The sequence below is a fragment of the Phragmites australis genome, chromosome 7, assembly GCF_958298935.1.
Source record: "Phragmites australis chromosome 7, lpPhrAust1.1, whole genome shotgun sequence".
NCBI lineage: Eukaryota > Viridiplantae > Streptophyta > Magnoliopsida > Poales > Poaceae > Phragmites > Phragmites australis.
The window spans coordinates 36,782,875-36,798,127 of NC_084927.1; the positions used below are offsets into that span (position 1 = coordinate 36,782,875).

The 15,253-nt window shown below is 46.5% G+C and overlaps 1 protein-coding gene across 1 annotated transcript; it reads left to right on the plus strand.

Annotated features, from left to right (window-relative positions):
- Positions 1–12,341: 12,341 nt before the first annotated feature.
- LOC133925161 (probable amino acid permease 7) lies at positions 12,342–14,864 on the plus strand. The gene is made up of 7 exons (XM_062371015.1): positions 12,342–12,640; positions 12,778–13,011; positions 13,210–13,303; positions 13,396–13,613; positions 13,720–13,853; positions 13,996–14,223; positions 14,323–14,864. The coding sequence occupies exons 1-7, from the start codon at positions 12,562–12,564 to the stop codon at positions 14,725–14,727; spliced, it is 1,392 nt and encodes a 463-aa protein (XP_062226999.1). The 5' UTR covers positions 12,342–12,561; the 3' UTR covers positions 14,728–14,864.
- Positions 14,865–15,253: the final 389 nt, after the last annotated feature.

Genomic DNA, 15,253 nt, shown 5'->3' on the forward strand with positions numbered 1-15,253 from the left:
AGCTAAGTAGTGGAATGTGATTCTGCAGGTGCTCTGACATTAGCAAGTGTTTTGCTCTATCTGAAGATGCTAGGCGGAGGTACCGTTTTCAGAGGATGGGTGCCTTTCAGTTCGTCAGTCATTCAGAGGATTTCACCTGAAGCAAGGAAGGTAATCAATATTTTCATCCCTGTTTCCCTTTCCTTAGTTTAATGCACAAACACAACATTAAGGTGTGAGCAAGCATAATATTGAGGTTGATGGAAATTGCTGAACAACAAGAGATGTAGCTGATGATGTTTGCTCTCTTGGGTTCTTGTTGTTGTCTTTTGATTTTAAAGAACTTTTCGTAAGCATCGAACAAACACTACTGGAACCTCTACCTACGTTGGCATGGCCATACCTAGGAACCATTAGGTGACAAGTATTTCTCCTATTCGAGTTGGATTACATCTACACCTAAAACAAAACCATTTAAATTGCACTGGTTATGGATTTATGTGTTTCAATGAGCAATCTGGATAATTATGTAAGACGCTGAATTGTAGCGCTAAATTTTTTCAGCACTTGACTTATCTGGATGTTATCATGTGAAAATCACTGTACTCAAACATATACTGAGAATGACACATAGAAGATGTTAGCAAGGTAGCTATAATACCTCTGAAGTTCTAATATGCATGGCATCCATCTCACATACTAAAATGGAAACTACATGCTATAATATGTGTTGATGTAATATTGATGTAAGCAATATCTATGCATATGTTTGAGTACAAATTAAGGAGTTGGTAATTACATCAGTAGATCTGAAAATTTGGTCATGACACTTTTCGATTCCCTCAATTTTCATCATAAATGTGAAAAGAAGTCATCTCGATAGCTGATAGTTGATGGTTCCTTGTGGTTAGATTTCTTTTCCTGTGGCTGATAGTTGATACATATGGAAAACATTATTGAGGCATAAAATTCTAGGTGTATGCAGTTGTCTTTAGCATCTTTACTTAATTTTAAGCATTGCCATTTTCTTATTCCATGGGCCTAACTGTTATTGATCTAATATTGGAGTTTTGTTTCCAACCTGAATATTGGAACCTTTTTTTTACATTGGGGATGTTTTTACTAGCTCTCTTGTAGGGTCACATTGAGGTGGTGAAATATGGCAGAATGTCTGTCTCTATAGGAGTCATACTATTTTTCTGTAACCTGAAAATAATTTCTTGCATCAGCCTTCCTATGCTTGTTTTATTCTCGGCACAGTGAGAGGGCATTTAGTTCGGTATGTATATGACATAAATTAATCAACCATCTATTTTATAGTACGGTTTTCTTCTTGATGAAGTCCATAACCTCACCTAGATGGATGAAGATGATAGCACTATTGAGGCGCATTCAGACTTCCAAAGGTAATATTCGCCATTGTGTGTGAAGCATATGAATTGATAGGTCTTATTATATTCATCATTGCCCAATAACGAGTGGCTCCCGTTATGGGGCAGGGTCTAATGCACTATCTGCCCGGTTACGGGAGGTGCGCTAGCCGGACAAGTTCTGGTCGGTCCTAGCCAAGAAGTATGACGGCTCGACCAACTCGGAGGAGTTCTTGCAAATCTACACCACCATGGTGCAGGCTGCAGGAGGCCATGGGAAGGTTATGATCAACTACTTCCCTACCGTCTTGATCGGTTCCGCCCGGTCCTGACTGATGAACCTCCCTCACGGGTCAGTTCACTCCTAGGAGGACCTGTGCGACCAGTTCGCCGTCAACTTTCAGGGACCTACGCCTGATCAGGGGTCGAGGATGACCTATATCAGGTCCAGTAGTGACAAGGAGAGTCGCTACAAGACCGCATACGGTGTTTCACCGAATGCTGAAATACCATTCCAAGGATCACGGGGGAATATGTGATCATAACATTCAAGTGGGGAGTCAAAGACCAAAAAATGGTCGAGAAGTTGGCCACTTGGTAATCTGAAGCACAACCGAGCTCTTTGAGCTCACGGACAAGTGCGCGTAGGCCGTCGAGACTCGAGAGCTGCAGATCAACGCCAGGCCGCGACTTGCTTTCGACCAGCTCGCCTCTTCCAAAGGGGTCAGTCGGAAGGACAAGAAGAGCAAGCGCAAGGCCGAACCTCCCGAGGTCTTGGCGGTCGAACAAACCGGCCTAACACGTCGATGCTTTGAGAAGAAAGACAGGAAAAAGGGTCAGGGCTACTGCCCGATCCACCATACAGACGTCCATGATATGACTGAGTGCAAGGTCGTTCGAGGCATCATCGACCAGAAGCTCGGGGAGTGCAAGAACAAGCACGGCAAGGATGATGAGGACAGGGCCACCCCCGACCAGTCGGCACTAAGATACCAACAAACCGATCACATGGTCCACCACATATTCGAATGCGTCATGATATATTTCTCTAACAGGGAATACAAGTCGATGGTCCGAGAGGTGTGGGCGACCGCATCAGACCCGAGGTCGCGCCTGAAGTGGAGAGGTCCTGCTCACTTTTAGCTAGGCCGACCACCCTACGTGCGTTAGATGCCCTGGTCGCTACCCTATCGTGGTCGGACCCACGGTGCAGAATATCCGGCTGGGCCGAGTACTCATCGACAGGGGGAGCTCGATCAACCTCCTCTTTGCCGATGCGCTGGATGCCCTATAGATTTTGAGGAGCTCGTTGAGGCCATCTCTACCCTTCTTCAGGATCACCCCGGGCTCCTCGGCTAAGCCTCTAGGGCAAATCGAGCTGCCTGTTACCTTCGGCTCGTTGGACAACTTTAGAACTGAAAAAGGGTCTTGTTTGATGTGGCTGACTTTGAGACCGTGTATAACGTGATCCTCAGACAACCAGCGATGGCCCATTTTATGGCCATTGCCCACTATGCATACCAAGTGATCAAAATCTTTGAGTTAACAGGGGCCATCACCATTGTTTGCAATGCCAAAACAGTCCTACACTGTGACAAGAGGAGCCTCGACATAGTCGAGCTGACTCCTGGATCGCAACCTGTGATCGCTGAACCTAGCGGGCGACCAGTAAAGGTCCATGTTGTCGCCAGCCCAGATGATCAACTCAAGGCAGTGAGCCTGGACGACATCGACTCGACCAAGTTGGTCCATATAGGGGCCGCACTAGACCCTAAATAGGGACTCGCACTTATCACCTTCCTCCGGGCAAACGCAAACGTCTTTTGATGGAGTCTGTCTGATATGCCCGGAGTTCCCAGGGATATGATCGAGCACAAGTTTTTTGTACGATCAGACGCGTGGCCAGTAAAGCAAAAAGCGCGTCGATTCGTAGCCAACCGAAAGGAAGCGCTTTGTCAGGAGATCGATAAGCACCTGGAGGCAAGCTTCATCCGGGAGGTGCAATACCTAGAATGGCTGGCTAACCCAGTTATGGTCCGAAAGCACAATGGCAAGTGGTGAATGTGTGTCAACTTCACCGACCTTAAAAAGGCGTGCCCAAAGGATATTTTCCCTCTTCCCCGAATTGACTAGCTAGTTGACTCAACGGCCGGTAGTGATTTGTTATGTTTCTTAGATGCTCGATCGGGGTACCGTCAGATTAGTATGTTTAGGGAAGATGAGGAAAAGACGGCTTTTGTTACACCCTTTAGGGTCTTTTGCTATGTAAAAATGCCTTTTAGCTTAAAAAGCACGAGTGCCACTTACCAATGGTGTATTCAACTCATTCTCCGAACACAGCTTGGAAGAAACGTCGAGGCATACGTGGACGATGTGGTCATCAAAAGCAAGACCAAGACAAACCTGGTTGCAGACCTTCAAGAAACATTCGACAATCTCTAGAAGTACCGCATAAAGCTGAACCCAGAGAAGTGTATGTTCGGGGTTCCGTCAGGGAAGTTGTTCGGATTCCTCATGTCTCATCAAGGGATAGAGACAAATCCTAACAAGATCAGGGCCATCACCAGATGAGATCCCCGACTAGGTTAAAGGAGGTTCAGAAACTAACATGATGCATTGCTGCATTGAGCTGGTTCATCTCAAGGCTAGGGGAGAAGGGATTGCCACTCTTCAAACTCCTAAAGAAAAACAACCACTTCCAGTGGGCGCTAGAGGCAGAGGCGGCATTCCAAGAGCTCAAAATATACCTATCATCCCCTCCCGAACTAACCACGCCTTGACCCGACTAAGAGCTTTTGCTCTATATTGCCATAACACCACAGATCGCGAGCGCGATCCTGGTCATCGAGCGGGAAGGTCTTCAGCGACCAGTGTATTACATCAGTGAGGTCTTGAATGACGCGAAGGCTCGGTACCCACAGGCTCAGAAATTATTATACGTCATACAAATGGTCTCTTACAAGCTCAGACACTACTTTCAGGCTCATAGAATTAAGGTGATTTTCTCGTTCCCAATTAGGGAAATTCTCCATAATAGAGATGCGACAGGAAGAATAGCAAAGTGGGCAGTACAGCGTGGGAGATTCGATTTCCAGTTCATCCCCCAAACGTCTATCAAGTCCTAGGTGCTGGCCGATTTTATAGCCGAGTGGTCATCCTTCAAGCCTGAGTAGGTGCAGTGCCCAGAGGCATATGAACATTGGACCATGCACTTTGACGGATCGTTCACACTAAAGGGAGCCAAGGCTAGATTGGTTCTAAACTCACCTGCCAGCGACATTCTCAGGTACGTAGTTCAATTATATTTTCCAGCCACTAATAACACTACTGAATATGAGGGTCTCTTGTTCGGAATGCGATCAGCCTCCACACTTGGGATTAAACGACTATATGCGATAAGGGACTCGCTACTAGTCGGGAACCAGGTGTCAAAGGAGTTTTAGTGCTCTGACCCGACAATGGCGGCATACCTCACCGAAGTGAGAAGACTAGAGCGATGCTTCATGGGCTTTGAGGTCAAGCACGTTCCTCACAAGGACAACTTCCTAGTCGATGAGCTGGCCCATCTAGCTTCTTCCCGTGAACTTGTTCCGGTCAGAGTCTTTGGAGAAAGATTCTCATTACCATCCACCACGGCCTCGGGCCAAGGTGAAGGGGATACTCCGCTCGGAAATGGAGCACCCGAGGCAACACCTTTGGAGGCAACACCTCCTTCGGTGCCGTCGACCTAGTTCGAAAAGCGTTCCGATAAGGATTCTATTGGCCGATTGCCCTCCAAGATGCCTGTGAGTTATTGAAACGGTGCGAGTCGTGTCAGTACCACGGTCGAAATACCAACCTACCAGCTCAGGCACTACAAACCATACCATTCTCTTGGCCTTTTGCTGTCTGGAGGCTCGATATCGTTGAACCATTCCCTAAATCCCTAGGCTGTTTTGAGTTCCTATTCGTGGAAATCGACAAATTCACTAAGTGGATCGAGACCGAGCCCGTTAGGAAGATCACCGTCACAACCACTATTAAGTTCATACGAGGGCAGATAGTGCAGTTTGGCGGTCCGAACCGTATAATCATGGACAACGGAACTCAGTTCACCAGTAGTGCTTTCCGAGACTACTACGAAGAGATCAGGACTAAGGTTTGCTATGCGTCTGTGGCTCACCCCCAAAGCAACGGACAGGTCAAAAGGGCGAATGAGATGATACTGCAAGAGATCAAAACTTGGGTCTTCGACTGGCTTAAAAGCTATTCAAGACACTGGGTGGATGAACTCCCCACAATACTCTTGTCGTTGCAAACTACCCCAAGCTAGGTCATAGCCGAAACCCCTTTCTTCCTGGTTTTTTGGCATCGAAGCAATGCTCCCCTCTGAAATCGCCCTTCAGTCACCCCGAGTCAACAATTACTCAGATAATGACCAGGTGGCACGATCAGTAGAGCCTCAGAGGCCACCACGACCGAAAGGTGTGAAAGCGAACACTGGTCGTAGTCGATCTCGTCCTTAGGCAAGTCCAGAATAAGGCCGGTCGGAATAAACTCTCCCCCAAATAGAAGGGACCCTACAAAGTGGTCGTCATCACCTGATCTGGCGTGGTCAAGCTAACTATGGAGGACGACCGTGAATTACATAACTCCTGAAACATCGTCTTGTTGCGTGAGTTTTATGTGTAGGGTCGCTCAAAGACGAGCTTGTCTTTCTATTTTGTAGGAACTTCCGGACGAGTATGGAATACAATTTGTAAGTTCTTAAATTAAAAAAAATAGACTCTATGTTTTGCAGGACTTCATAACCAAGCCACGAGCTCCCGACATATTGATTCTCTGACCATAGCACGCGATCACACTCGACGGTCACTACGGAACTTAGTGACCAAGATGCCAAATGACCAGGAGGCCGGAGACAACGATCACCAAGCCACAAGTCCTCGTAGGGCCGAGTGCTACTCGCACCTGACGTACTTGCCGAGCCATGTCTTATTCCGTACACCAAGAACATGACTAGCATGCAGATATAATAAGAACATGCGTTCAACCTCCATGCTTTTTCATTCATGGAAAGGTTAGCTTACAGGTCGACTAGTTGCATCCGATCAGACTAACTATCCTATTACATACCTGCCCTATCCTCCCTGGCTCAAGCGGCTAGTGCTAAGTTGACAGAAAGGGTCTGTCGAACTCTCGTCTCTATTTGCCCTTGAATGAGTCAAGGAACCTCTTGCACTCCTCCTTAGAGCGACATCTCACCACTCCTGGGATAGGACGACGACCGACATAAGGTCCAGGGAGGGTGACTGATGCAAAGACCCTGCTGGGGCTGTTGACCAGCACCGACGCACCCTATAGACCTCCCTTTCGCTTCATCTCTGACTCTTTCTCTTCATCGACCTCCTTCTCTAGAAGGTCCCAATCGACTCCCTCCTCGTCATCGGAGATATTGATGAACTCGGCCGAGGAATCTGCCTGGGAGGGAGATCGAGACGAGCCGGAGGGGTGGCCTTCTTTGGAAGGGCATGAGATCGATGGTTGTTGGCTTGAACCTCATCAGCATACCCGCGGCAACCGTCGCCTCCAGAAGCACCACGACGAGCGGATCCAGAGTCAGAGCTGACTCTGCCCCCACCGAGCCGTCTGAGGTCATCAACCTCTTCGGCGATGAGGGAGGGGAATATGCCATGGCCTCAGGGCCTACAGACACAACAGGGCAGAATGCAAGACAAGATGGAGATGAATGGACTCTAGGCACTAAAAGCTTGAGGGTGAGAAGGAAGATGAGGGGGTGGTTCAAAAGGCCATCAAGCACTCCTCCTTTTTAAACTACAGTGACACCCCAACCAGCGCGGCCTTCAAGACCGCTCGAAACCCGAGGAGGCACACATAAGGAACTAAGAGTCCTTCAGGTCCTGCGGTAATCTATATCTCTCTCGTACCCTCATTTTTCCCTCTCGGGACATTTAAACCTCCCTACGTGACGCGAAGTTCAGAGTTGCACTCTGAGGACTAGCACCATCAATGACCACTCTCTAGGTAAACTATGTCCGCCCAAGGCCCAAGTGGTGTGACCAGACTGGGCCATGGTCACGAGGAAGCTCGGAGGCTACTGTCAGTGTATTGAGTAAAGGGGTACCCTGGCAAATGGGCCTCGCGAGGGATATAACGGCCAGAGGCGTTTTCCTAAAACTGGTCGGTTGCGCGATCAGGGTATGGTTCCCACGACCAGTACAAGGCATACGCGGCCAGTCTTCCCGCATCATCACATAAACTCGCGACCGGCCTCACTGGTCGCAGGGTCGGATCTGACACAACCTATCCAATCGCATTTATTAATATCCACTCAAGTGTTTTTCTTCCCCAGGCACCAACTCCAGTGGACGAAGTCATGGACGACACAGAGGGGCCTTGTCCCGTCTCGTAGCATTAAATGCTACGGAAATGGGACTTTTGCAAGTCGATGCGGCGCCGCACGATGGACAGGACGTTGTCAGCAGGCCGATCAAGTAAGTGGTCAGAGGCGGTCCTCAGTAATGATGGCTTATGTTAGATATTAGGATGAGCAGGGCTTTCTGTTTGGACCCATACGTAAGTTATCCTTCTCCGTACTATATAAAAGGATGAGGATCTCGTTTGTAAGAAAGAAAAAGATCAAAGTCTGACAGTCAACTAGAACTACCTCTGTAACCAATTGAGATCCTCTATAATATAACATAGGACATAAGGCTATTATCCTCTGGGAGGCCTGAACCTGTATAACTCTCTATGTCTCTGAGTCCATTGTACGCGCACAAATCAATTCTTGAAACACAGTTCACACACCCGTTATCCAGCATACCTTGAAATCATTGTCAGAGACTAACCCTCGACGGTAGTATTTGGTTGGTTGTAAGAAGTTGAATGAGATATGATCGTCCTGAATGGATGAGATATGATCGTCCTGAATGGATGAGATGGTACTAGATGAGATGGTATATGTAGCATGTTTGGTTTGATGTACGGAACGTATATGAGAGTGTTTTGTTGCATGTATGAGATGCACATATGAATGTGTTTAGTTGCTAAAAAGATAAATATTGTATCTATCTATAACTTAATTTCTTTATAATATGATAGTTTATAATTATAATTATCAATAAACTATTCTAATTAGTACTAATATTTACTATTTATAGTTAATTATAACCTTGTTTGTTTTAGATTCTGATTGTGGATTCTAGCCCTAAAAGCAAACGCAAAAACAAATGATCATAATATAAATATTGATTCTTACAATCCACAACCTAATTTATACTACAAAATCTCACAATCCACAATCTGGTAAGAATGAGATTCTTCAGATTCTACAGATTGAACTGGATTCTCACAATCTAAAACTAAAACAAGTAGACCCTTAACATGTCACTATAAATACTCCTTCACTCAATCATTTGAAGGTTTGGCATTCTGCTGGAGTCTAAAGTAAGCTCATACACACTTGAGAAAACATCTAAACCACCAAAGTGCTTAAAGTGATCATCCAAGGCGATTAAGTATAAGATTAGATTGTGTTTAGTGCTTATAGGCCTAGAGTGAGTTGTACCTATATGCTACAGCTTGAAGAGGGGATCAAAGAGTGATCCTAGCTTGTACCGAGAGGTACGTCAGCACCTTGGAGTCTTGGTTACTCGTCGACATCTTGGACCTTGATGGTTCAGGCTTGTTGACCCTTCGACTTGGTGTGGAGCGGCAGCAAGACACATGTACGGTGACACAGAGACCTTTGTCTTGGTGGCTCAAGCTACAAAGTGATCACGGTGATAAGTGATCGGAAGAGAGGCTAGTGGTTTGACATTTCCTTGGTAGTTTGGTAGCTCATCCAGCTTGAGGTATTGTCTTGCTAGCTTGGTGGCTCAAGAGTCATGACCGGATGTCGATTGAGAGTATATTCTTGGTGAAGCTCCAACGTGAATTAGGGGTGATATACATGTCATCGATACCATGAGATAAAGATCTCTTGTGTCGAGTTTATCTCTTTATCTTATTTACGTTTCCGTATTTACATACTTACAATTTACCTTGCTAGAGTAATTTGCAATACTCTTGAGTGATAGAGTAGACACACTAGATAAACTTAGAGTATATTTAGATAGAAATCAAGATATATTTATCTTGTGAATTTTTTGAGTCAATTTGGTTTAGGTTTCTAAGTATCCTAATCCATCTTCTCTCTTAGTATGTCATCGTTTCTCATAACTCTGATGTTGTGAACTGTGTTTCTCGCAGGCATTACCATAATCCTCTATGTATTACTAGGATGGTAGATCTATTTCACCTCTTTTCTTATTGTATAACTATGGTATCACACGTTGTAAGATTTATATTTATCAATGACTGATTTAAAAATTAGTATAATAAAATTTTAAGCACTGAAGATGATCAGAAACGCTTCAGCCGCTGCCCCAATCTCCCTCTAAATCTAGCATCCCGAACCACCCAGCCCGAAACCCCCTCCCCTGATTCGGCGCTGGCGTATTCACACGGATGACTGAGAGATTTCAGACGCTGAGATGCAGGAAACGCGCAAAAAATTAGACTTTAATACGCTCTACATAGGAAGAAATAAAAGAAAAGACAAATCGCTATAACGGGTGGACAGTATTTCAAATACCAACCACCAACAAACCCGACTCGCCCCTGTTTCCTGTTGACACAAGCACGTCGAAATTACGTACAAAATCATGGATATGGGTATAGTGCTCCTAAGCATTGTGCAAAGTTTCAGGTTCTATTACGATATGTGGAGGAAGAAATAGAAAAGAGAAATTGAGATTAGCAACTTGTGCTTGCAATTGCAGAGCTTTCACATGCATGCTGCTTACTTGCTGCTGTTAGCACTTCGACCATTCGGTGCACAGCCACCGACAAAATTTTGGGCACAATCCTGCGTCGAACAATCGGCTCCGTGATTTTTGTTGTTGCTTGCACGCCTGACAAAAGTAATCATCAGTTTTTGTTGTACCGGATAGTACTGATTACTGAATACTGTGCAACCATGATACATAGGACTATAGAAAGAACTATTATGCAGTTCTTTCTCTGAATTTTCTTGCAACATTCTTCATTCAACTTGTGAAACTAAAAGGTTTCTTGTAGTACACCAGGCCATGTTGAATCAATCCAATCGAGACACATCGACTGGTTCAAATTCAGTTTAAGTGGCTGGCTGCTGAACTAGCAACGAAAATGGAATGGTCAAGAGATGACAGGTGCAGGAGTATCGAACAAGAGTTCCTCTGCGTCGCCATGGGTCTTCTCCCTCCGCAAGACAAGAATAACATCACACCAAGCCGTGAATGGCAGCTTGCGGATGCACGCAAGAGATGCTTAATTTTCTTTCTTCCCCTTTTCCGCTCTTGGCTGCATTCTAGTTGATGCCTATCTAGTCAACCACCAGTTAGGCTGCTTGCTTGCACCTTTGAACACGCATGCAGGTGTTTTTGTCAGCCAGTGTTGGACAAATGTTTGCTTTAAATCGCTGAACTGTGGATTCATGAACAAGTTCTACTTCTGCACCGTCAAGATCGGGAGCTTGAGCCATCAGAGCCTGCTCTGCTTTGCTTCAGGACGGTGTGCGTCGTGGTGAGCACCACCATCCTGGCTGTGGTGTTCACTGCTCAGTGTCATGTGTGTTCGTTGCCGGTCCATTGGTTTTTGACGGATCGGTGGAAGGATCCAATAACGCAGGATTCATTTGTCTTTGTTAGGGCTGGCCAAAAATACACTGAAACCGAAGAACCCAACCGATACCAAAGCACCAAAATTATTGATCTTTTTATGTTTGGTGATCGGTTCGGTTTCTCTTCTATGCTATTCAGTGTATGGTGATTGGTTCGGTTTTGAGATATCAAAAATCGAAGCACTGAACAATCATAGAAGGACATCCACACGTCATAGCCTTGGACCGCCCTCCCTAGAGATCTGGATGGAGCATGGCAGGGGCAGATTTTGCCTCCACCCGCTCCCACCTGCATGTCCCCCGTCCCGTCTCATAGAGCTCCGACTTTTACTCGACCCATCTCATCTAGCACAATATACATGCATTTGTTTAATTATAAGATTAATAGCTAGCATAATATACAAATCAATAAAAAATTGTATTTAAGATTTACAAGAACTAATATAACATAACAATAGTTGCATACATGCATTAGTCTACTAGAAATTTCATTACAAAAGAATAATAAACTTCTTAATAAATCTACTAAATATGCATGTAATATATACTCCGAAGCGAGACAGAATTTAACCCACCCTCGCCCTGCCTTGTCTTATCCCGTCCTAACTGGTGCCCCGTCCTGTTTTACTCCAACCGAAACGAATGACGGGATCAGAAAATTGGTGAACACCTAAAACCAAACCGTAAGAATCAATGCCGAACTGGATGAATTTATAATACTTTTCATAATATTCGGTTTGTATATTTAAAAACTGAATTGTTCGTTAACAGAATAAACCGAACCGAAACAACCAAAAACGCCGAATGCCTAGGCCTAGTCTTTGTCCATGGTCGAGAAAATGCAGATCATGTAGGCCGTTCTGAAAAGCTAAAAACTAACAACCACCTCATCGGAAAGGCGATTTGCTAACCCTTCTCCTATTTTCTGGTAGGTGACACTGAAAGGATTGAGAACGAAGAGTCAGAAATAGAAACGATGATCCTCTGTAATTCTACATCGATGATTTATTTCAGCCCCCACATCCTCAGAAAGAGATCATGATAGCACGCTTAATCAGGCAGGCAAGAGGCAACGTTCATCCACGAAACATCTTCGAAAGCAATCCACAGTCCACACCACTGTGTCAGAAAAAAAAAGCTTCAATTTCGTGCAAGCTACTGGCTGTCCTAGAAACAGACAATTCTGATAACATGTGCCCCCACCACGTCCCCATTGCTAGCCTGTTTTGTGATCCGGCCATGGCAAGATCTCTAGAAACTGCTATTTGCACACGGTTTGGACTCGTCGGTAAGACTTGAAAGAGCAAGGCCGGCAGCTCGTCCCGTTTGGTGTTTAAACCAGGGCGCGATTCCAGCGCTGTCGATGAGACAAAAGTCTCTCAAAGCTCACAGGTCTATCCAAACCACACACCACTTAGGTGACAAGACAAGCTAGCTCAGCAGCCCATCCTCACTCCTCAGTAGTACTCCCATGAGTCAACTCTGAAGTTCAGAACCCACCTCCCAATGGCGCACCACCGCAACCAACCCCTGGAGCTCGCCGCTGCTCCCGAGCTCGACGACGACGGCCACGCCCCTCGCACCGGTACCGACACGCCAAGCACAATTTCTCTTGCCTGCTTCCACGCGTTCACGCTGGTTGGTTTGTCGTGCTAACCACGGGTATGGCCTCGCTTTCCCCCACTGGTTTCGTTTCTTTTTCCTGTTCGTGTTGATCGTCAGGTAATTTATGGACTTGCGTCGCGCACATCATCACCGCCGTGATCGGCTGCGGCGTGCTCGCGCTCTCGTGGAGCGTGGCGCAGCTCGGCTGGGTCGGCGGCCCCGTCGCGATGGTCTGCTTCGCCTTGGTCACGTACATCTCAGCCTTCCTGCTGTCCCACTGTTACAGGTCCCCTGATTTGGAGAAAAGGCAGAGGAACTACACCTACATGGACGCCGTCAGGACGCATTTAGGTAGGTGCCTTTCTCAAGTCTTGTTCATCAGTAGTACTACTTGTTCTCTACGTACGACCATTTTTTGTTAATATCATTAGTACTTTTCAAAAACATTCTTTTGGTAAATATTTAAGAATAAGATTACATCACTAATAGTCTTTGGTTACTGGTAGCTTGTTACCATTTTCTGTGGCAACTGATCAGCAAAACGTTCAGGGAAGAAGCACACTTGGCTCTGCGGTTTGCTCCAGTACCTGAACTTGTACGGGACTGCAGTTGCTTACACCATCACTACCGCGACTTGTCTCAGGTGCTTCTGATCTTCACTCGAATTTTCAGTTCCTGGTTAGTCATGGTAAATTAAGTCTCGTTACTGAGAGGAGCAAGTGCAACTCGTGACAGGGCAATCAAGAAGGCGAACTGCTACCACGACGAAGGGCACGATGCTCCCTGTGGTTCACACGGAGAGCGCTTCTACATGCTGCTCTTTGGGGCAGCTCAGCTGCTGCTGTCCTTCATACCCAATTTCCACAGCATGGCGTGGCTGTCCGTTGTCGCGGCGATCATGTCCTTCACATACGCCTCCATCGGCCTCGGGCTCGGACTCGCCAAGACTATAGGTAGCGTGCTTGATCTAGTTGACTTGATGACACGGTTTCCTTTTGCACGAGAGCTACAAACATTGATGCATTTGCTCTGGATGCATGGATGCGACTCTTGCACCAGAAAATGAGACGATCAAAGGAAACATCGCCGGCGTTCCAATGAGCACACCTATGCAGAAAGTCTGGCGAGTGGCTCAAGCAATTGGCGACATCGCATTCGCCTATCCGTACACCATAGTCCTGCTGGAAATACAGGTACGGCCATTTCTTCAGAGCGAGAACTACTACTTCAAGCAGTGTCAGACTGTCGGTGTTCAATGGGAACACAGAGCTTTATCCTGCCGTTTCACTGAAAAAGAAATGTATTGGGATCTTTCTGATGAAAACATCCAAACAGGACACGCTGAAATCACCGCCACCTGAGAGTGAGACCATGCAGAAAGGAAACGTCATCTCGGTTCTGGCAACCACCTTCTTCTACCTCTGCGTCGGGTGCTTCGGGTACGCCGCCTTCGGCAACGCCGCACCGGGTAACCTGCTCACCGGTTTTGGCTTCTACGAGCCGTACTGGCTCATAGACTTCGCGAACGCCTGCATTGTGCTCCACCTGCTAGGTGGCTACCAGGTGAACTACAACAACAACGATCAGATTATTCTGAATTTTTCCCCTGACAAAATGGTTCAGAAACTTGGTTAGCAAGACATCTTACTTTTGAATTTTCAGATGTTTAGCCAACAAATCTTCTCCTTCGCGGACCGATGCTTCGCCGCCAACTTCCCAAACAGCGCGTTCGTGAACAAGTTCTACGCCGTCAAGGTGCCCGGCCTGCCGGTCAGCTACAAGCTGAACCTCCAGCGGCTCTGCTTCAGGACGGCGTACGTGGCGAGCACGACGGGGCTGGCCCTGCTGTTCCCGTACTTCAACGAGGTGCTGGGCGTGCTCGGCGCGCTCATCTTCTGGCCCCTGGTCATCTATCTCCCCGTGGAGATGTACTGCATAGAGCGGCAGATCCTGCCGTGGACGGGGAAGTGGGTCGCGCTCCAAGCGTTCAGCGCCGTCTGCTTCGTCGTCGGCACGTTCGCGTTCGTCGGGTCCGTGGAAGGCGTCGTCAGGAAGAGGTTGGGCTAGGGCAGCCCACCAAGAATGCCAATATTTGTGATGCATGGTTAATGGTTTTCTGCCACGGGAGATGAAGTGTAGAAGTACAATATACTGTGATAACTGTTGATGTTGTATTAAGATTTCAGTTCGTTTTTTTTCCAAAAGGGTAAAATCTGAGATACAGATATTATTATAGAAAAAAAGAGTTGACTCAGTTTATGAGAAAAACCGGATCTAAATTTTTTAACAATTGCACGGTTAATTTAGAGCTAACCAACTAAATACTAAATACCTTGCGCGCATCGACAACCAAAACCAAACACCCCAACACACCGTAAGACAACACACGAAACCTCTATGTAGATGACCCTATGCCCCCATCTACGGCAACCGCATGTCATCGTTGTCAAGCTTGTCGGACGCCCTGACGCAACAGCTCTGACTCCACCATAGGTTGCCCCGTGGGTAAAAAGGCGCAACACCAACAAAACAGAGACCCTGTGAACAACTTGCCCCTTTAAAGGATCGATGTGGTCACAATCGTCGCTAAAGC